This window comes from Sturnus vulgaris, chromosome 4 (assembly GCF_052056855.1).
Source record: "Sturnus vulgaris isolate bStuVul1 chromosome 4, bStuVul1.hap1, whole genome shotgun sequence".
Lineage (NCBI taxonomy): Eukaryota > Metazoa > Chordata > Aves > Passeriformes > Sturnidae > Sturnus > Sturnus vulgaris.
Window position 1 is genome coordinate 1,507,297 of NC_142246.1, and position 22,361 is coordinate 1,529,657.

The window sequence follows — 22,361 nt, forward strand, 5'->3', positions numbered from 1 at the left end:
ATGGGATGGGATGGGGTGGGGTGGGAATGAATTGGAATAAAATGGGATGAGATTGATGGGATGGAGTTGAGATGAGATTGGAAGAGATGGGACAAATTGAATGGGAAGGAAATGGGAAGCAATTGATTTGGGATGAGATGGATGGGATTAAATGGGACGGAAAGGGAAGAAGGGAAGGGAAGGGAAGGGAAGGGAAGGGAAGGGAAGGGAAGGGAAGGGAAGGGAAGGGAAGGGAAGGGAAGGGAAGGGAAGGGAAGGGAAGGGAAGGGAAGGGAAGGGAAGGGAAGGGAAGGGAAGGGAAGGGAAGGGAAGGGAAGGGAAGGGAAGGGAAGGGAAGGCCGCTCCCTCTCCCCTCCCCGTTCCCATGGCAACGTCCCCACCGCCCACAAGGGGGCGCCCCGCGGCGAGCGCGGCCTCCCCCATTGGCTGCCCCGCCCCTTTAGCCCCGCCCCCTAGCAACGCCCGCTGGCTACAGTCCCGCCCCTTAGCAACGGCCCGGGAAGCGCTGTCGGGGGCGTGGCCTGGAGGCGTGACCGGCGTGCGCGCTGACCAATGGGAGTGCGGACTGAGGGAGCGCCAGCCAATAGCAGCGAGGGGGCGTGTCCGCACAGCGGGAAGCGGGCAGCGGGAGCGGCGGGGTGAGCGGGGCACGGCGACACCGGGGGGACATTGGGGGACATTGGGGGACATTGCGGACACCTGGAGGGTGGCAAAGGGACCGGAACTGCCCCGCGAAGAGGCGGAGGGGCCGCGGGGGATGGCGGAGGGAAAACGGGGCCGGGAGCGCTCGGGAAAGGCGGAGGGGGGGAGAGACAAACGCGACCCCGGTGTCCCCTCGCGGTGTCCCCTCCTGCTGTCACCCCGATGCTGAGGTTTGGTGTCACCTCCCCCCCTTCACCCGCCTGGTGTGGCTTGGGACGCCCCCAAATCCCTGGATTTCCCCAACCTGGGTGAGGCTCCCCCCGTTCCAGCTCGGTTTTGTTTTATCTCGTTTTTTCCCGAAAATTTGTTGTTTGTTGTTTTTCTTTTCCCCCATGGATTTCCCGCTCCAGCCTTTCCATGGGGCGATCCCAGGAAGGAGGAGGAGGTTGGATGCTCCAATTCCATCCAGGGGGATTTTTTTGGGGATGTCACATCCCGAATTCTCGGCTCCGCGCTCGCGTTTATCCTGGGAAAAGCGATTTGGGAAGGGCTCCAAGTTTGGGACCTGCGCTGCTGCTTCCAGCCTGGAAAACATTCCCAAACCTCCCAGACTTTTTTTTTTTTTCTTCTTCTTCTTTTTTTTTTTTTTTTTTTTTTTTGAGAATAGGGGGAAAAAAAGGGGAAACTGAGGCACACGCGGGGCCGGAGGAATTCCCAAATTCCCGCAAATCCCGGAGATTTTGGATGAGGAAAATTCCCATTCCAGGCCCTGGCTCTGCCGCAGGCTCCTCCCCGCCAGGATCGCGGCCACCTCGGGGCCACCTCGGGGCCACCACGGTGCCACCGCTGTCCCCGCAATGGGATGGAACTGGCGCCTTTCCGTTCATTCCCACCCCATTCCCGCCCCATTCCCGCAGAATTCCCGGACGATGCCCCCCGGCCGCTGAAATTGGGGACAGCGACAACGCCGGACGGAGCAGGGGACAGATGGCGACAGCCGGCAAGGGTGAGTCCCCAAATCCCCTCCCTGTGCCCTGCCCGCCTCCAGGGATTTGGGATTTTCCCGGAGTTTTTGGGATCCCTTCTGTCCCCGTTCCCTCTGTCCCTATCCAGGGATTTGAAGGATTTCCCGGAATTTTTGGGGTCCCTCTGTCCCTATCCAGACATTTGAGGGACCCCAAAAGCGCTTTGGGGTGCGACAAATCCCGAGGAATCTTTGTGGGATTCCGGCTCCTTTGAGTTCCAGGAATTTTCCCGGGAATGGGGCTGGGGGTGATTCCTTCCCACTGGGATGAGACCAGGAGAGCCTGGAGATTTTTTTCCAGGAGATTCCCAGGAAAAAAAAAAGGGTTGGGGACATCCTGGAGGGGACCCTGAGCCCTTCTGGGGGGGATGCAGTGACCCCGTGGGTCCAGCAGGTTTTGATTCCATAAATCCCAGATCCAGGGAATTCCCTGCTCCCACAGATCCCAGATCCCAGAAATCCCAGATCTCGGGGTTCCCTGATCCCACAAATCCCAGATCCCATAAATCCCAGATCCAAGGGATTATCTGCTCCTATAAATCCCTGATCCCACAAATCCCAGATCCAGGGGGATTTTCTGCTCCCACAAATCCCAGATCCAGGAGATTCTAAGCTCCCAGAAATCCCAGTTTTTTCCCGGGAAAAAATTCCCACCTTCCTCCTGCTCCAATCCCACTCTTCCCAGAGGGTCCGTGCCCGGGAGGGGGTGCCCAAATGCTGTCCCCAAGTGCCACCAGGGTGACAATGGTTGATTTGGGATTATCAAGGTTTGGGACTGAGATTCCCGGGTTTGGGATCGGGATCCGCGCGGATCCTTCGGGATCGCCACGGCCGCACCCGGGAGGGTCCCCCGCGTGTCCCCACTCTGTCACCGTGTCCCTCGCTGTCCCCCTTGCCACCCCGGAGTGCGGGAGGGGCCGAACAATGGCGGGACCTTAAATCGCGGCTCGTTAAATCGCGGCTCATTAAATCCCGGGATTCCCGGCAACAAAGAGCCTTTTCTTCAGGCGACAAGGGAGGCGACAATCTGCTGCTGGCGGTGGTGACAATCTGCTGCCAGCTGGGAGCGGGGCTGGGGCTCGGCGGGAGGAGGAGGAGGAGGAGGAGGAGGAGGAGGAGGAGGAGGAGGAGGAGGAGGAGGAGGAGGAAGGGGCGGATTTTCCATGGAAGCGGCGCACGTGGAAAATCCCACGGGATCTTCTGGGCCTCCGTGGGGACAGCGCTGTCCCCAAACTGGTGGCCGCCCCCCGCAAAGCCCTGGTCTGTCCTGCTGGCCTTGTCACAGCCGTGTCACCTTCCCTGTGTCACCTTCCCTGTGTCACCTTCCCGTGGCACCGCTCGGCCCGAGGGGACAGCGGGGTCTGCCGAGCCTGGGAACACTTGGGGACCCTCGGGGACACTTGAGGACCCTGTGGACATCAGCTGGTGGCCTGTCCCTGCTCAGAGGGGAGCTGGCTGTGGTCACTGGTCACCTGTGTCCCTCTGTCCTAAGCACATCACAGGAGGGAGCGGAGTCTGCCGAGCCTGGGGACACTTGGGGACATTTGGGGACACTTGGGGACCCTCTGGGCATGGGATGGTGGCACTTCCACGCTCTCCCCCCTTCTCACCTGTCCCCTGCCACCAGTCATCTGTGTCCCCTTGTCCCCTGTGTCACCTGTCCTAAGGACATCACAAGAGGGAGCGGAGTCGGCTGAGCCCAGGGACACTTGGGGACACTTGGGGACCCTCGGGGACACCTGAGGACACTTGGGAACCCTCTGGACATCAACTGGTGGCCGGTCCCTGCTCGGAGAGGAGCTGGCTGTCACCACAGGTCCCCTGTGTCCCAGGTGACACAGGGAAGGGGTGACAGAGAAGCCCCTGCTGGTGCCACCACGCTCCGCCCATGTCCCCAACGCGAGGCCACCTCCCTTGGGGACACGGCTGTGACCGGGGACTTTGTCACCTGCAGGCAGCAAGGCCAAGGGGACAGGAGTGCGCTTCACCCCCGAGGGGACCCAGGGCCACCCCCGGGAGGGGACCCAGGGCCACCCCCAGGAGGGGACCCACGGCCACGTCCACTTCCAGGAGCAGCTGCACGACTCGGCCGTGATGGTGACACAGGACAAGGACGGCCACTTCCTGGTCAAGGTGGGGGACAAGGGGACAACAGGGGGATGTCACTCTCCCGTGGGGACTCCGGGAAAATTCCGGGATTTTGAGGCGTTCCCACCCCAGAATTCCACGTCATTCCCTAGGGCTGCTCCTGAAGTCACCAAATCCAGATTGTCCCCCAAATCCGGCGCTACATTCGGGTGGCTTTGGGGACACGGGGGACACGTGTCACTGTCCCCTCTGCCCCGTTTTGGGGCTGCTCTGGATCCCACCACTCCCATTCCCATTCCCACAACCTTTTCCCGGTTATCCCGCGGGAGCCTCCGAAGGGCTCCGGGAGAGGGGGCGGGGGGGAGGAGGGGACAAGGAGCCACCTGCGGTGCCACCAACGTGTGTGGCACCTGCAGCTGCCACCAGCGCTGAGTCACAGCCTCGTGGCGGGCGCGGGAGGCCGGAATTCCATCCCAAATCCGGCGCTCGCTCCGGGGGAGGCTGCTGTTGTTGTTGTTTTCCCTGCACGTGATCCCCTAGGGATGGGGGGGTGGCAGTGCCACCCACGGGGACACGGGGGACACGGGGAGGGGTCCCTGGTGGGGTTGGGAAAAGGAGATTTTGGTTTTTTTGGTTTGTTTTGTTGGGTTTTTTTCCCCAGTGCTGAGCGTTTATCTGGGGGTTTTAAAGGGATAAAACCCGGAATGGTTTGGGGGAGGGGCGGGGGAAGAGCTTGGAGCTCATCCCGGTTCCTTGGACACTTCCAGAGATCCAGGGACAGCTCCGGGAATTCCATCCCAGCCAGGAATTCCTTCCCAAGATCCCAACCCTTTCCCAGTGGGAGCCATTCCCTGGGTCCTGTCCCTCCAGGCTTTGTCCCCAAATTCCAGCTCTCCTGGAGCCTCTTCAGGGATTCTGAGATTCCCTGGAATTTTCCCTTCTCCAGGGGAACATTCCCAGCTCTCCCAGCCTGGCTCCAGAATCCTGGAATTATTTGGGTTGGAAAGAACCTTAAATCCCATCCCATTCCATGTTCAGGGACACCTCCCACTGTCCCAGGTGGATCCAACCTGGCCTTGGGCACTGCCAGGGATCCAGGGGCAGCCACAGCAAATCTGGGAATTGCAGCCCAGGCAGGAATTCCTTCCCAAGATCCCAGCCCAATCTCCCCTTTCCCAGTGGGAGCCATTCCCTGGGTCCTGTCCCTCCAGGCCTTGTCCCCAATTCCAGCTCTCCCTGGAGTCCCTTCAGGCTCTGCCAGGAGCTCCCTGGATCCTTTTCCAGATGTTTGGGATGATCCCAACCCTTGGGGGATTTGGGGAATTCCACCCTCCAGATGCTGGCCCCAGATTCTCCCTCAGGGATCGTTCCCAGCTCGCTCCCTTCCCAAAATGGTTTTTTCCAAGGCTCAGGAGTGCTCTGGTTTTTGTCACGACAGCAGAGAAATTCCACAGGGACAGGCGCTGCTGCCTTTTCCAGGAACGGCTGGAAAAACTCTCCCTGCTCCCGTGACAGCCACGGGTCATCATTCCCAGATTTTTGTCCCAAAATTCCGTATTTTTCCCACGTTTTGGGTTTTTTTTTTTTGGGGGGGCAAATCACCGTGTTTGTTACCTTTTCATTATTTATTTCCTAAATTGTTTAATAAATTCTTTCCAATTATTTAATGGATTATTTCCTATTATTTCCTAAATTATTTCCTATTGTTTCCTAAACTATTTCCTATTATTTCCTAAATTATTGCCCATTATTTTATAAATAATTTCCTAAATTATTTCTTATTATTTTCTATTATTTCCTAAATTATTTCCTAAATTATTTCCTATTATTGTTTATTATTTCCTATTATTTCCTAAATTATTTCCCATTATTTACTAAATTAATTCCTGAATTATTTCCAATTATTTCCTATTATTTTCTAAATAATTTCCCTTTATTTCCTAAATTAATTCCTACATTATTTCCTATTATTTCCTAAATTATTTCCTATTATTTCTTATTATTTCCAAAATTATTTAATTATTTCCGATTTTTTATTACCAACTTTTTTTATTTATTTATTTCCTGAATTTTTTAGGGCACAAATCCCTCTCCTCACCTCGGGATTTGACAGGGGGGAATGTTTGGGATGCAATTCCCTGTCCCCACCTTCCTGGGCACTCTCCGGTGTCCCTTGTCCCCAAGGGGGGGGAGGGGAGGGGGTGACAATGGTGACAATGTTGGTGTCACCACCCCCCCTCTCCCGCCCCATATCCCGATTTTCCAGGTGGGATTCCTGAAGATCCTCCACAAGTACGAGATCACCTTCCTGCTGCCCCCTGTGCCCCAGCTGGGGAAGGACATTTGTCCCCTCCCTGTCCCCAGCCCCAACCTGCGCGTCATCAGCGTCACCGCCCTGCCTGAAGGTACCGTGGTGTCCCCTCCTTGTCCCCAGTGTCCCCATCCTGGATCTTTCCGAAGTGGGGGGAGGGGTTGGGAAGGCCACACCCGGGTGTCCCCTCATGGAGGTGACAATTCCTTGTTGTCAGGGATGTCCCCAAATTCCTTTATTTTGTTGTTGTTGGGGTTTTTCTTTCTTGGGGGTGTCTGTGGGTGAGGGGACACCAGAGCCTGACAGTGGACAGGGACAGCTCCAAGAGGTGCCACCCTCCACTTTGGGGACAATTGGGCACTGTCACACCCATGGGATCCGGGAGCAGGGCCTGGGGACAGCTGAGTGTCACCCTGAGCTAGGTGGCACCTTCATGGTGGCACTTTCATGAGTGTCACCCTAGGCTGAGTGGCAGTTCCCTGGGGACACGGGCTCCGCTGCGAGGACACCACAGGTCCCTGGGGCCACCTCGGTGCCATCCCAGTTGTCCCACAGCCAGTGGCTGCTGTTTCCCACACCCCTGTCCCCTCGGGGCTTTGGTGTCCCCTCCCGGCAGTGGGGACAGGGCGGGGACAGGGCTTTGGTGTCACCCGCCGCTGACTCCACCCCAAAAAAGCGCTTTAGGGATCAGGATTGGAAGTGGGATTGGGATTAGAATTGGGATTAGGATTGGAGCTGGGATTGGGATTAGAATCGGGATCAGGATTGAAGGTGGGATTGGCATTAGAGCTGGGATTGGGGTTGGGGCTGGGATCAGGATTGGAGCCAGGATCGGGATCAGAGTTGGGATCAGGATTGGGATTGGGATCAGGATTGGGGCTGGGATCAGGATTGGAGCTGGGATCGGGATTGGAGCTGGGATTGGGATTGGGGCTAGGATCACAGTTGGAGCCAAATTCGGGATTGGAGCCGGGCTCAGGGTTGGAGCTGGGATTGGGGCCAGGGCCACTCTGGAGCAGGGGAACAGAGCCCTGGGGTGACCCACGAGCTCCGGGTGGACTGAGGGGACAGGCAGGGAATGTTCGAGAAGGGCTCAGGAAGGGCAGGGAAGGCACAGACAGGATGGGGAGGGCACAGACAGGGTGGGGAGGGTTCAGGCAGGGTGAGGAGGGCACAGACAGGATGAGGAGGGTTCAGGCAGGATGAGGAGGGTTCAGGCAGAGTGAGGAAGGCTCAGGCAGGGTGGGGAGGGTTCAGGCAGGATGGGGAGGGCACAGACAGGGTGGGGAGGGCACAGACAGGGTCAGGAGGGCACAGACAGGATGGGGAGGGCACAGACAGGCACTGGCAGTGTTCCAGCGGTTTCTCCACGTCCCCGGTGCAGGGCACAGCGTGCGCTGTGAGTACACGGCGCACAAGGAGGGGGTGCTGAAGGAGGAGCTGCTCCTGGCCGGACACGGCCCCAGCCACGTCAAGGTCACCGTCCAGGCCCGGGTCATGGGTAAGGGGCTCTGGGGGGGTTCTGGGGTCCCTCCCTGTCCCCTCCCCACCTCTCTCAGGCCCAGCCACTCTTCCCAGTTGTCCCAGTTCAGGCGTGGCACCGTCCCAGCTGCAGGGCACTGCTGAGGAGTTGCCCAAAATGGGTGATTTCATCCCAAAAAATGCCCAGCCCGGGGACTGAGGAGAGCCCTGGGAAAGGGTGAAGGGAGGGGGTGGGGGGTGACCCCAATATCCCTGTGCCTGGCTGGGACACCCCTGTCCCCGGGAACCCTTTGTCATTGGGACCCTCACTATAAACCCCAACACCCCCTTACTCCCCGTGTCCCCCACCCCATATCCCAGCCACCCCCAGCCCCCTGTGCCCCCTGAGGTTGTCACCACCCCTGGGCACCCAAAACCTCCTAAAAAAGGGGCGTTCCCACCCTCCTAAAAAGGGTGGGCAGGGAGCTGTCCCCGAGCCGTGTCCCCTGCTGTCCCCAGACCGTCACCACGGGACGCCGATGCTCCTGGACGGGGTGCGCTGTGTGGGAGCCGAGCTGGAATACGACTCGGAGCAGAGCGACTGGCACGGCTTCGACTGACCCCAAACCCCACCCCGGGGGGGGGGGGGGGTCCCCAAAGTCCCCAAAAAGAACAGGACGGTCCCCAAAGCGGGCAGGGGGGGACCCCGCTTGTCGCTGCTGCCGCTGCTTCACCCTCACCCCGCAGCCCCTTGGGTGGGGGGGGGGGGTTTGGGGGGAATTGTGCCTCTTGGGGTGGGAATTTTCCTCTTCCTTGGGGTGGGGGGAGGAATTTTGCCTGTGGAATGTGGGGCGGGAGCGGGGAGTCCCCCACTCCAGGGTTGGGGTCATGTCCCCCGGCCGTGTCCTTGTGTTGCTGCCAGCGCCTCTTTTCTCGGGTTTTTTTTTCCTGTTTTTTCTCTGATTTTTCCTGGTTTTTTCCCTCTTTTCCCGTTTTTTAACTCGTGGTACAAGGACCAGGAGCATTTTCAGGAGGTTTTATGTGCCTATATATATATATATATATATATATAAATATAAAGATATCTTACATGCCTTGGGGGGGTTAAAGTACAAAATCCCATCTTGGGAAGGAGGAAAATCCCACTGGGAATGGGCTGGGAGCCCAGAGGGACAGGGGACACCCCCAGGTGGATAATCCCAAAAAGTCCTGGATGGGGGTTGGGGAGGGGTCATGGGGCAAATTCCAGTTAGAGGAGGGGTGTGGGGGGGGGGGTCCCCAAGATAAGGGGGGGGGTCTCAGTCTGGGAGGGAATCGATGGTGCCACATCCTGGGATGGTCCCCACAATGACAGGAGGGCTCAGCTGGGCTGGAAGTCGATGGTGGCATCTCCCAGAGGTGTCCCCACAGTGACAAGTGTCCCTCAGGTGGAGATGAAGACCATGGTGACATCTCCAGGAGGGTCTCAGCTGGACGGGAAGTCAATGGTGGCACATCCCAGGGGTGTCCCCACAGTGAAAAGGCCCCTCAGGTGGACAGGAAGTCGATGGTGGCACATCCTGGGTGGTCTCACTTGGACAGGACGTCAATGGTGGCACATCCCAGGTGTGTCCCCATGGTGACAGGGGGTCTCAGCTGGAGATGAATTCAATGGTGGAGTCTCCAGGAAGGGCTCAGTTGGACAGGAAATCCATGGTGACACATCCCAGGTCCCCTCAGTTGGACTGGGAGTTGATGGTGGCATGTCCTGGATGGTCTCAGTTGGACAGGAAGGTGATGGTGGCACATCCTGGGTGGCCTGATTTGACAGGAAGGTGATGGTGGCAGGTCCCAGGTCCCCTCAGTTGGACAGGAAGTTGATGGTGGCAGGTCCTAGATCCCATCAGTTGGACAGAAAGTTGATGGTGGCACATCCTGGGTGGCCTGATTTGACAGGAAGGTGATGGTGGCACATCCCAGGTCCCCTCAGTTGGACAGGAAGTCGATGGTGGCCCTCACGCTGCGCGCCGTGCGCGTGTCCAGCGCCGTCACCTTGATCTCGGTGTCCCCAAACTGCATGCTGGTGCGGATCTCGCGCCGGCCCCGCGCCGGCCCCGCGTCCCCCGCGTCCCCCAGCTCCAGGCTGATGGTGCCACACTTCCTGACGCCGGGGTCGGTGATGTACACCACGTCATCCGTGTCACAGCAGTAGATGTTGATGATGGTCCTGCGCTGGCCCGCCCTGGCCGGGCAGTAACTCCTCTGCACCACCTCACCCAACGCCACCGACTGATCGACGCTCACGAATTTCTCAAAGATGTCGGTGCACCAGTTCTTGCCCTCCTTAACCAGCAGCTTCTCCCGCGGGTGCTTCCCCTCCACGAATTTGTTGAGGACCCCCACGCCGTAGGTGAGGGGGGAGCGGCGCACCCTCACCACGCCGGGGTCGAGGCCGAAGAGCACGGCCCCTTTGAGGATGGTCAGCCCCACGTCCTGCGGGACGATGACCCGGCAGCGGTGGCCGAAGGAAGCCTGCACCGCCCGCTGCAGCATGGCCGACTCGGCGAAGCCGCCCACCAGGAAGAGGAATTTGATGCCTTGAACCTCGGGTTTCTTCAGGAGGGTGTCTGGAGCGAGGGGTAAAAAGGGAGGTTTGGGATTGGGGCGGTGGGGAAGGGATGAGGGGGGTGAGGGGCTAGGGATGAGGGGAGTCCAGGAATGGGGGCGGTTCTGGGGATGGAATGGGGGATCCCAGGGACAAGGGGAGTCCCAGGGATGGAAGGGGTTCCGGGGACAAGGAGGGTTCTAGGGACAGGGAAGGTCCCAGGGATAATGGGGATTCCAGGAATAAAAGGTTCCCAGGGATAAAAGGTTCCCAGGGACAAGGAGGATCCCAGGGATGGAGGGGGGTCCCAGGCACAATGGGGTTCCAGGGTTAAAAGGTTTTCAGGGACAAGGGGGTTTCCAGGGATGGGGAAGGTCCATGGGATGGAGGGGATTCCCAGGCACAGGAGGGTCCCAGGGATAGGGGCAGGCTCCCAGGGCAAAAGGGAGTCCCAAGGTGTGGGATTGTCCCAGGGATGAGGGGATCTCTCAGGCATGGGATGGTCCCAAGGATGGGGGGCTCATAAAGGAGAGGGGTGGTCCCAAGGACAGGAAGGACTCCAGGGATGAAGGGACTCCCAGGAATAGGGGTGGGGGTGTCCCAGGGACAGGAATGATCCCAGGAATGGGGGGGGGGGTGTCCCAGGGGCGGGAATAATCCCAGGAATGGGGTGCTCCCAGTAACAGGAAAGGTGCCAGGGATGGGGAGCGATCCCAGGGACAGGGACAGACACAGGGACAGGGACAGGGGCTCCCCAGGCCGCACCGATGTGCTGGATGATGTGGGTGATGGTTGGCTGGAACAGCTCGTTCATGGCCTCGGGGGACATCCGCAGCATCCCTTGGGACGACCACTTCACCAGGTTGACACTGGGGACACACAGGGCACCTGGTGGTGACCAGGAACTCCCACCTGGCCCTTCCCAGGCCCCCACCCCGAGGTCGCTCCCTCCGTGTCCCCGAGATGTCCCCGAGCCGCGTCACCGCTCACTTGCTCTTGCGGAGCGCGGTCTCCACGTTGTGGCCGCGGTGTTTGCGGTAGAAATCGATGAAGGAGAAGGGCAGGGAGATGTTGAGGGGGCTGGAGCGGCTCGGGGCGGCCGCTCGCTTCCGCGCCTCGAAGGCGATGGTCAGGTCCACCCAGGCAGCAGGACGCTTGGCCTTGAAGGTGGCGATGAAATCGTCCCCAAAGATGTGGCACAGGAGCTTCTCGAAAGCCAGGTCCACGCCCACGGCCCCGTAGGGACCTCCTGAGGGATGAGGGTGGGCTCAGGAGGTGGTCCCCGTGGCCCCATGACCGCGTTATCCCATGTTTCCATGTCTCTTATGTCCTCCACATTTCCGTGTCCCCCATCACCACGTCACTGTGGTCCCCATGTCCGCCATCCCCATGTCCCCCTATCCTCCTCCATGTCCTCATGTCCTTCCTATCCCCCATGTCCTCCTCAACACCATATCCCCACATCCCCCACATTCCCGTGTCCCCAAATCCCCCATGTCCCCGTGTCCTCCATCACCACAACCTTGTGGTCCCCACGTCTCCATGTCCTCCATGTTCCCCCCAGCACCATATCCCTACATCCTCGTGTCACCATGTCCCCCATCCTGACGTCCTTGTCTCCCCCCATGTCCCTCTTGTCCCCCAAGTCTCCGTGGCACTCCCATCACCCTGTCCCCATGTGTCCCATCCCGATGTCCTTGTGGTATCCATGTCCCCATGTCCCCCACACACCCCTGTTCCCTCCACCCCAGCCCCTTTTCCCTCTCTCCCTGCTCACCCACCATCCCCATCCTCCCTGTCCCTCCTTGTCCCCAAAATCCACCCCTGTCCCTCTGTCCCTTCTCTGTCCCCTCGGTCCCCCTGCACCTCCCCCCCGCCGCCACCAGGTGGAGCCACAGCCCCACCCACGACCAAGGCCCCAGCCCGCATTTGAGGTCCCAGCCCCGATTTGGGGTCCCAGCCCCGATTTGGGGTCCCAGCCCCGATTTGGGATCCCAGCCCCGATTTGGGGTCCTGAGAGGATCCCGGAGTGGGGGGAAAAAAGGATGGATAGAGATCCTCATCCCACCCGAGGCTTTGTAGAGCTCCTTCAGCGTCCCCTGCGGCTTCTCGATCTGGTGCACGGTCAGATCCACGGTCCCTCCTCCACAGTCGGCCACGATGTACCTGTCACCTGTGAGGGGAGGGGACAGCGACAGGGTGACACTGCTGGGTCACCCACCCGAGGCGTGGGAGCAGCGGCGGGGACACAGGGCTGAGTTTTCCCAGGGAAAATTGATCTTGAACCAAAATATCGGGAATTGGAGACACGAAGGGATGGGATGGTGGCAGGGAGACCCCACCCCTTCTGTGGGGTCAAGGGACCAACTCCAATCGTGTCACCCCTTGGGTGCTTGGGGGTGGCACTGCCACCCAAGGGAACATCCAAGGGGACATCCCGGGATCTGGGAATCTCCAGTGGGATTCCCTCCCCTCCTACCTGCCTGCATCTCCGACCAGAGCTCGCCCACTCCCGACTCCACCAGGAAGGTTCGGCTGTGCCGGGATCGCCGGAGCTGCTCCCGGGCTGGGGACAGAGCCAGGGGTCAGCACTGGGGTCAGCATCCCCCCTGTTCCCATGGGATCCACCCCATTTCCTTGGATCCGCCCCATTGTCCGAGATCCGCCCCATTCCCACTGTGGGGTCTGTACTGGGAGCACTGGTGTCCGCTCCCCTCCACTATGGATGGGATGATGCAGCTTTCCCGCTGCCCTGCTGGAATCCCAAAGGATCCCAAAGGATCCCAAAGGATCCTAAAGGATCCCATGGGATGTCCCCGTGCCCACCCTGGGCCATGCCACCTCCGCCCCGCCCCCCACAGCTCGGGTGGGGTTTCCTCTGCTCCCCCCAATCCCAGGGACATCAAAGCCCGCCAGGAAGGGCTGGGATGAGTTGGGAAAGGTGGGGTTGTCCTGGGATATTTTTGGCACGTGGATGATTCCTCATCCTTGGGATCAGCTCGGGCAACCCCATAAATCCCATGGGGCCCCAAATCTCCATCTGGGATCACCACCAGCATATCCCAGTTCCGGGACTTGGTCCAAGCTGGGCAAACTGGGACTGTCCCAGTAAAGCCCAGGATCCCATCCATGGGGGGGATAGTCCCTGGAGGTGGCCCAGGGACACAGGGTGGTGGCCAGGGTGGCAGGAGGGGGACACGGCTTGGAGGCTTCTGGAAAAGCAGGAAAAAATGTCCTGGATTTGGGGAGGGAGGAATGGGGTCTCTGGGAATGGGGGGTGTGGGAATGGGGTTTGGGTATTGGGGGTGCGGGGTTTGGGAATTCGGGTCTCTGGGAATGGGGGCTCTCTGGGAATGGTGTCTCTAGGGACAGGAGGGTCTGGGAATGGGGGATCTCAGAATGGGGTTTCTGGGAATGGGGTCTCTGGGAATGGGGGGTTTCTGGCAATAGGGAGTCTCTAGGAATGGGATCTCTGGCAATGGGCAGGGGTCTCTGGGGACAGGGGGGTCTCTGAGAAAGGATTCTCTAGGGGAAGCAGGGTCTCTGGGCAATGGGGTCTCTGGGCAATGGGGTGTCCCTGGCAATGGGGTCTCTGGGGACAGTGGGATCTCTGACAGTGGGGTTTATGGCAATTGAGGGGGGGTGTCGCTGAGGACAGGGGTGTCCCTGGCAATGGGGTCTCCAGGGATTTCCCCAGCCATGGCACTGATGGAACCCTCCAGACCTGGCACGCAGGGGCGGATCCCATTCCCAGCTCCTGGAGCCCCCGGCCCTGTCCCGGCCCCGCTCCCTGTGCCCCTCACCCTGCCGGAAGCTGGAGTCAATGGGCTGGGGGGGCTCGGCCCCGTTGGCCGGGGCCCGGCAGCTCAGCTCGATCAGTTGGTGCAGCCGCAGCTTCCGGCAGTAAATGGAGGCGGCCTCGGGCTCCAGCGCGATCAGGAGCTGCTCCGGCGTCTCCGGGGACACCAGCCCGGCCTGTGGGGACACGCTGTGACACGGAGGGGACGGGGGCGGGGGGTCCCGGGTATGTCCCCATCATTCCCTCAGCGCTCACGCGGATGTGGAGTTGTGGAATGCTGGAGCACCCAATGCTTGTCAAAGATGCGGATACCCAAAAAATCAACCGGCCAATCAAGCACCGAGGTCACAGCCCAACAGCTCAACCAACAGCCCAAACACCAAACCAACAGCCCAAACACCAAACCAACAGCCCAAACACCAAACCAATCACCCAAACAGCAAACCAACAGCCCAAACACCAAACCAACCACCCAAACACCAAACCAACAGCCCAAACACCAAACCAATCACCCAAACACCAAACCAACAGCCCAAACACCAAACCAACCACCCAAACACCAAACCAACAGCCCAAACACCAAACCAACCACCCAAACACCAAACCAACCACCCAAACACCAAACCAACAGCCCAAACACCAAACCAACAACCCAAACACCAAACCAACCACCCAAACACCAAACCAACCACCCAAACACCAAACCAACAACCCAAACACCAAACCAACCACCCAAACACCAAACCAACAGCCCAAACACCAAACCAACAACCCAAACACCAAACCCCAACCATCAACCAACAGCCCAAACACCAAACCAATCACCCAACCAACCATTCAACCTGCCGTAAATCCACCCAACCAACCATCTAGCCAACTAACCAAGCAACCAACCACCCAACCAGTGACCTGACCACCCAACCAATCAACTGCTCAACCATCCAACCACTCCACCAACAACCCAGTCAACCAGTGAACCAACCAACGTCCTGAACACCAAACCAAGCACTCAGCCGACCAACCAACAGCTCAACCAATGACCCCACCACCAAACCAACCACCCAGCCATTGAACAATTCAAGCAACCACCCAACCACCCACTTAACCACCCACCTGGCAGATTATCCACCCATCCAACAGTTTCTGGTTGGTTTGGGTTGGAAGAGACCTTAAATCCCATCCCATTCCTGCCCCATCCATGGGCAGGGACAATTCCTACTATCCCAGGTGGATCCAACCTGGCCTTGGACACTGCCAGGTATCCAGGGGCAGCCACAGCAAATCTGGGAATTCCAGCCCAGGCAGGAATTCCTTCCCAAGATCCCACCTAACTGTGTCCTCCAGCAGTGGGAATTCAGTTTGGGGGAGGAAGGGGATACCCCAGAGACCACCACCCCTATCAGGGTCACCACGTGGTCACCCTCCAAAGTCCCCCCACCTTGTAGGCCGCTTCCCTCATGAACTGCTTGGCCGGCTGCTTCCAGATGGCCGGCACGGTGAGGACCCAGCGGATGGCGTCGCTCTCGGGCAGGGACGGGCACTGGTCCTTCAGCTCCTGCCAGGGCACAAGCAGGAGGTGACACCCGGGGGCTCCCGGTGAATCACGGGATGGTTTGGGTTGGGAGGAACCTTAAATCCCATCCAGTCCCACCCAGGGACACCTCCCACTATCACAGGAGGCCTTGGACAACCTGGCCTTGGACACTCGCAGGGATGGGACAACCACAGCAAATCTGGGAATTCCATTCCAGGTCCTCCCATGGAACGGGTGGAGAGGACACAGGGGATTCCATTTGGGAAGGAGGAGGAGGAGGAGGAGGAGGGATGGAGGTGACCCCACCTGCACCGCGTGCTGCTTGAAGAAGCGCAGGGCGTGGGCGAACACCTCCAGCGCCGGCATCTTCTTCCCATTGACGGCTTCCAGCTCGGTTTTCATGGTCAGATCCTGCCAGGAGCAGCAAATGGATCACACGAGGGGCTGGGAGGTGGCCAGATCCACCCCCTAACCTCGGGAATTTGCTCCTCATCTTGCACCCGAGCTGGAGCTCAGGCACCTGAAGCTTTGTTCAGCTTCCTTCCACCCTGGAACAGCTCGGATGGGAGAACCCCAAATCCATCCCCTAAAACAACCTAAAACTGATTTTTTTCCCAACATTTCAATTCCCAGCCTGGCCAGCATCCCCTGGGGAACATCAGGACGGGAGCAGGGACTCACACTGGTGCTGTGGATCTTCATCTTAAACTTCTCGAAGTAGAACCACTCGCGGGCCTCCTCGGGGTCCAGGTCGTGGTAGGAATCGCGGGCGGTGTAGCCGAAGCTGTGGAATGTCCCCTCCGGGGTCAGCAGGAGGCTGGTGGGCGTCTTCTGATTGGCCACGCCCGGGTCCCCCCCTTCCCATTTCCTGCAAAGAGGAGCCGGAGCAGGTGAATTTCCAGGGATTGGATCCTGCCAGGTTTAATTTGTTACGATGGGTGTGGTCTGAAGGACATTAAAGGGGGGCAAAGGAGGAGGGGTGATCCCGCTCCATCCTCCGAAGAATTTCGTGGAATTCCGGACTGGTTTGGGTTGGGAGGGACCTTGAAGATCACCCAGTGTCACCCCCTCCCATGACAGGGACACCTTCCCCGATCCCAGGTGGATCCAAATCCATCCAACCTGGCCTTGGACACTGCCAGGGATCCAGGGGCAGCCACAGCAAATCTGGGAATTGCAGCCCAGGCAGGAATTCCTTCCCAAGATCCCAGCCCAATCTCCCCTTTCCCAGTGGGAGCCATTCCCTGGGTCCTGTCCCTCCAGGCCTTGTCCCCAATTCCAGCTCTCCTGGAGCCCCTGCAGGGACTCTGAGCATTCCCTGGAATTTTCCCTTCTCCAGCTGAACACTCCCAACTCTCCCATCCTGGCTGTGCAGCAGAGGAGCTCCAGCCCTGGGAGTATCCTCATTCCACACCTTCCACCTGCTGCTGCCAGGACTCACCTCCCACCAACCCAACTTGTGACCCTTTTGGAGCCCTCAGGGTCCTTTCCCAGCTCCGATCCTCACCTCATCATGTGGATGGCCTCGGGGTCGCTGGTGAAGCTGAAGGCGTAACCGCTGGAGGTGGTGCCGAAGTCGATGGCCACCACCACGGAGAAGGACGGGGTGGGCTGGGAACGCGCCTCGCTCCGCTGGAAGGCAAGGAATGGGATCAGCTGGGACTGGGTGATTCCAGGAACGCGGTAAAAACCCCAGGAAGGGATTTGTTTTCTCAGGATTTTTCCAGGATTTTTGCCCCATTTGATGATTTCCTCATGGGTGATTCCTCTTCTTACACATCTCCAGCTCACTGGGGAAAGCCTCTCCCATATTCCACAGGGTGGCTGTGGGCGTTCCCAAAGGCAGTTCCCATGGGACACGGGGATTTGGGCACCTCTGGAGAGGGATGGATGCCCATGGGAGCTGCCGGGGTGGTTGGGGGGGTCCTGTTTTCATTGTGCTGAGCCCCCCCTCACTTGGACCCTGAAATCGGAGCCAAGAGTCCCAAAATTCTTCCTTGTGTCTGGTCTTGCTCCAAGGGACATTGTCCCAAGTGTCCCCATGTGTCACCCAGCTAAAATCCTTCCCTGTGTCCAGTCTCAGTCTGAGGGACATTGTCCCAGGTGTCCCCATGTGTCACTGAACCCAAACCCTTCCCTGCTCCCTATCTTGGACAAGGTGCCATCATCCCACGTGTCCCCATGTGTCACCCAGCCAAAATCCTTTCCTGTGTCCAATCTCACTCCTAGGGACATCATCCCTGTGTCCCCATGTGCCACCCAGCCAAAATCCTTTCTTGTGTCCAGTCTCACTCCAAGGGACATTGTCCCAGGTGTCCCCAAGGGCCACGCAGTCAAAACCCGTCCCTGTGACCAATCTCACCTTGTCCCAGGTGTCCCCAAGGATGGCCCAGCCAAAATCCTTTCCTGTGTCCAGTCTCGCTCCAAGTGACATCATCCCGCATGTCCCCAAGGGTCACCCAGGTGAAACCCTTCCCTGTGTCCAGTGTCACTCCAAGGGACATTGTCCCAAGTGTCCCCACGTGTCACTGAACCAAACCCTTCCCTGCTCCCTATCTTGGACAAGGTGCCATCATCCCACATGTCCCCAAGGGTCACACAGCCAAAACTCTTCCCTGTGACCAATCTCACCCTGTCCCCCGTGCCCCCATGTGTCACCCAGCTGAAAATCCCCCTGGCCCAGGCGTTTTGGGATATTCCCACTGCTGCTCCCACACTTTTCCTGTTCCTGTCCCTTCCCTGTCCCCGTGTCACCACGGGAAGCTGAAAGCCTCGTTAACTTTTAGTGTCCCCAGATTTGATAAGTGCTGGCCAGGAAAAACGCCGGGATCAGCAGGGAAGAGGCACAGGAATGCACAGGGATGAGGAATTCCAGGGAGGATCCGGCTCTGGAACGTGGCCTCCCACACCCGGCCACCCCGGATGAGTGCAGGAGCTTTGTGGGGTTAAACTTTTCCTGGTGGGTCATTCCAGAGTGGGAAAACACCTCCATCCCAAAAATGTCATGGATAAAGGTCCTGGGAATAAACTGACCCATCCTGTGGGACTGGGGGGGATGGAGGATGGACTGGGAATGGAGGGGGAGCAGCAACTGGGGAAGGACCAGAGGGGGAAAGGACAGGGGGACAGACCCCAGCAGCCCCCAGAGACCCCACACTGGTCTTACTGGGACCCCAAAAACTGCCTTACTGGGGACCCCACACTGGCCTTACTGGGACCCCAAAACTGCTTTACTGGGAACCCCACACTGGCCTTACTGGGACAACACTCTGGCCATACTGGAGACCCCACAATGGTCTTACTGGGAACCCCATAATGGCTTTATTGGGACACCATAACTGCCTTACTGGGAACTCCATAATGGCCTTATTGGGAACCCCATAATGGTGTTATTTGGAACACCATAATGGCCTTACTGGGAACCCCAAAACTGTTTCACTGAGGACCTCACAAAGGCTTTACTGGGGACCCCAAAGCTTCCTTAGTGGGATCTCACACTGGCCTTACTGGAGACCCCAAAATTGTCTTACCAGGACCCCACAGTGGTCTTACTGGGGAGCCCAAAACTTTTTTACTGGGACCTCATAGTGGTGTTACTGGGACCCCAAAATTGCCTTACTGGGAACACCATGATGGTTTTATTGAGAACACCATAATAGCCTTACTGGGACCCCAAAACTGCCTTACTGGGAACCTCACTATGGCCTTACTGGGACCCCAAAAGTGCCCTATTGAGAACATCACAACTACCTTACTGGGAATCCCATAATGGCCTTACTGGGAACCCCACAACGGCCATACTGGGAGCCCAAAATTGCCTTACTGGGACCCCACTATGGCCTTACTGGTCCCACACTTACCGGGGACTGGGAAGGTGTCAGTGGGGCGATGCTGCAGCTGTCGTGGGGTGTCCCCGGGGAGCCGGGTGGGGACGGCGTCGGGCACCGCTCACCGTTGGCACCTGGGGACACGGATGGGGGACACTGCGTGACCCCAATGGCCCCAAAGCCCCTTCCCCATGGAGAGACCACCTGGGACATCCTGATGGAGATGGATCCAGCCCGGAGGAGATCCCAGTCCTTCCCAAAGCCCCTTCCCCAAGGAGAGACCACCCAGAATATCCCAATGGAGATGGATCCAGGTGGGAAGGGATTCCAGTCTGGAAGGGATCTCAGTCCTTTCCAAAGCCCCTTCCCCAAGGAGAGACCACCCAGGACATCCCAATGGAGATGAATCCAGGTGGGAAGGGATCCCAATCCTTCTCAAAGCCCCTTCCTCAAAGAGAGACCACCCAGAATATCCCAATGGAGATGGAGCCAGGTGGGAAGGGATCTCAGTCCTTCCCAAAGCCCCTTCCCCAAGGAGAGACCACCCAGGACATCCTGATGGAGATGGATCCTGCATGGAAGGGATTCCAGTCCTTTCCAAAGACCTTTCCCCAAGGAGAGACCACCTGGGATATCCCAATGGAGATGGATCCAGGTGGGAAGGGATCTCAGTCCTTTCCAAAGCCCCTTCCCCAAGGAGAGACCACCCAGGACATCCCAATGGAGACGGATCCAGGGTGGATGTGGTGGTGGAGGGGACAGAGTCACTGTGGGGGCTCCAGATGTGGAGTTCATAAAACCATGGAACTGTGGGATGGTTGGAGTTGAGAAGGTCCCTAAATCCCATCCGGTGCCACCCCATCCACGGGCAGGGACACGTTCCATTATCCCAGGTGGCTCCAATATGGCCTTGGACACTTCCAGGGATGTGGAAGCTGCTCCAGGCCGGCAGCTGGAAGGTTTGGATTCAGTGGGAATGGGGGAAAACTTGGAAAGAGGGAAAGGAAGTGTCTGTGATTCAAACCCATGGAGAACCAGTGAGAGCGGGGGGTGGATCCAGCTCAGACCCTCGGCCACGCTCCAGGACATTCCAGTTCTCTGGAAACCCTGGAAGCTCCTGCGTGATCCCAAAATCTGGGAGTGGGGACCTCAGGGATCATGGGCACAGCGGATTTTCCGTCCTCCTCTTCCTCCTCCCGGAGCCACCAGCCGTCCCTGTCCCCTCCAGCAGCAGAATTCCAGCCCCAGGGACCCCCGGTGATCCCAGAATCGGGAAGGGGTGAGCCCCAGAGTCCCCACCCCACACCGGGGACACGGGACTGTCCCGCCCGCGCTGCCCCGGGCACCTGGCTCCAATTAGCAGCCGGCATTAATTAATCACCGCCCACGAAAACGCCGCTGGACCCGCTCCAGCTGGAAGGAGCTGGGAGAGCTGACGGGGCGGCTTTTCCAAGGGATTGGGATGGGATAAAGTGTTGGGAATGCGGTGTGGGGTCCGGGAGGTGACGCCGGGAAGGTGAAGGGACTGTCGGCCCCAAAACCTGCGCTTTGGGATTGCGGATCCTGCCGGAATCCTGCTGGGATTGGGGCCATGGGAGCGGGGATGAGCAGCACCCACCCCCAGCCAGGCCCTGGAGAGATTTGGGAACAGAGGAGACTCCTCTAGGAAGAACTAAATTCCCTCTCCACTTTGCTGGTGTCACCCACCGCAGCTCCCAGTGCCACCAGTTTGCACTGGGACAGCCACTGGGACACCCTCGGGAAGCTCAGGAGCCCCAGGGAACGCTCCGGGAATGCTCTGGGATCCCCCAACAACCACAGGATTGGGATTATCCTGATTTTCTGTGTCTGGGGAAAAGCCACATCGCAGAGTTGGGGACAGCGGCCGCCGTGTCCCCCCCACTCCCGGAGCCCTGCTGGTGACACGTCTGCTGTCCCCTACACCCGCTCCCTAAGTGCCTTTCCCTGTATCCGTGTCTGTGCCATAAATATTTGATCCCGGACAAACGGGAATGGTCTCTCAGCCGCCTCCGCGTGTGACAGAGCCGGGGGCACCGGTGACCCCCCCGGGGGACACTGGAGAGCCTTGGACATGAAACCTCATTCCTGCGGATAAAGATCGCGGTCGGGGAGGGGTAAATCCTGCCCCGGCCTCCGCAATCCTGGCTTGGTTTGGGGTGGAAAGATCGGGTTTGGGATGGAGGGATGAGGTTTGGGGTGGAAAGATCGGGTTTGGGATGGAGGGATGAGGTTTGGGGTGGAAAGATCGGGTTTGGGATGGAGGGATGAGGTTCGGGGTGGAAAGATCGGGTTTGGGATGATGGTGCAAGTTTGAGATGGCAGATGAGGTTTGGGATGGAAGGATCAGGTTTGGGGTGACAGCTCAGGTTTAGGGTGGTGGCGGGATCAGGTTTGGGATGGTAGAATGGGGTTTGGGATGGCAGGATCAGATTTGGGATGGTAGAATGGGGTTTGGGATGGCAGGATCAGATTTGGGATGGTAGAATGGGGTTTGGGATGGCAGGATCAGATTTGGGATGGTGGGATCAGATTTGGGATGGCGGGATCGGGTTTCCTCCCACAGCTGTTTCTGGTTACCCCGGCGCGGGAGCTGCGGAGGGGACACTGGGAGGGGACAGCAAGGGACCCGGACACGGAATGATCGTCTGGGGACATCTCAGCCAGTGCCACCCCCTGGGGACATCCTTACCCATCCGCAGGCTCTGCATCCCGGGCTCCAGGAGCATCGCCATGGCCTCGCTGCCCACCTGGAAAAGGAAGGGACAAAATCCATCCCTGTGTCCCCTCCGTGGCATGGGGTGGCCACGGTGTCCCCTCAGTGTCACCCCAGCCTCGACCAACCCCAAAAAAAAACCCACACAGGGGACGAGGCTGGGGTTTGTAGGGGTTGGCAGGAGGGGACCCCAAATCCTGGCTCACAGGATGAGTGGGACCCCAAATCCCACAGGGGTGTGGGAGTGGCTGTCGCAGTTTGAGGCACACGTGACTGTCACCATCCAGGATGTCACAGCCACTGTGGGGACAGCGACCCGCGCTCCTGTCACCGAGCAGGTCAGACAGATGTGCAGGA

General features: G+C 58.8%; 2 protein-coding genes and 1 long non-coding RNA gene across 4 annotated transcripts; 2 read left to right on the forward strand and 1 right to left on the reverse strand.

Annotated features, from left to right (window-relative positions):
* Nucleotides 1-544: 544 nt before the first annotated feature.
* ADISSP (adipose secreted signaling protein) lies at nt 545-8,620 on the forward strand. 2 transcript variants are annotated; one of them, XM_088162906.1, is made up of 6 exons: nt 545-638; nt 1,560-1,648; nt 3,621-3,799; nt 6,021-6,159; nt 7,450-7,566; nt 8,046-8,620. In XM_088162906.1, the coding sequence occupies exons 1-6, from the start codon at nt 553-555 to the stop codon at nt 8,144-8,146; spliced, it is 711 nt and encodes a 236-aa protein (XP_088019032.1). In that variant the 5' UTR covers nt 545-552; the 3' UTR covers nt 8,147-8,620. The 2 variants fall into 2 exon arrangements, with proteins under 2 accessions (XP_088019032.1, XP_088019033.1); XM_088162907.1 differs by lacking the exon at nt 545-638 and adding an exon at nt 757-950.
* On the reverse strand, nt 8,616-19,915 carry HSPA12B (heat shock protein family A (Hsp70) member 12B). The gene is made up of 11 exons (XM_088162914.1): nt 19,304-19,915; nt 16,951-17,075; nt 16,125-16,311; nt 15,750-15,854; nt 15,348-15,464; nt 13,914-14,085; nt 12,590-12,676; nt 12,179-12,283; nt 11,101-11,359; nt 10,876-10,979; nt 8,616-10,132 (listed from the first exon to the last, which is right to left on the reverse strand). The coding sequence occupies exons 1-11, from the start codon at nt 19,481-19,483 to the stop codon at nt 9,492-9,494; spliced, it is 2,082 nt and encodes a 693-aa protein (XP_088019040.1). The 5' UTR covers nt 19,484-19,915; the 3' UTR covers nt 8,616-9,491.
* LOC148223830 (uncharacterized) lies at nt 16,204-21,293 on the forward strand. Its single transcript, XR_015802973.1, has 2 exons — nt 16,204-16,333; nt 16,783-21,293. It is a non-coding gene; the product is annotated as an uncharacterized LOC148223830 (long non-coding RNA).
* The last annotated feature ends 1,068 nt before the right edge of the window (nt 21,294-22,361 follow it).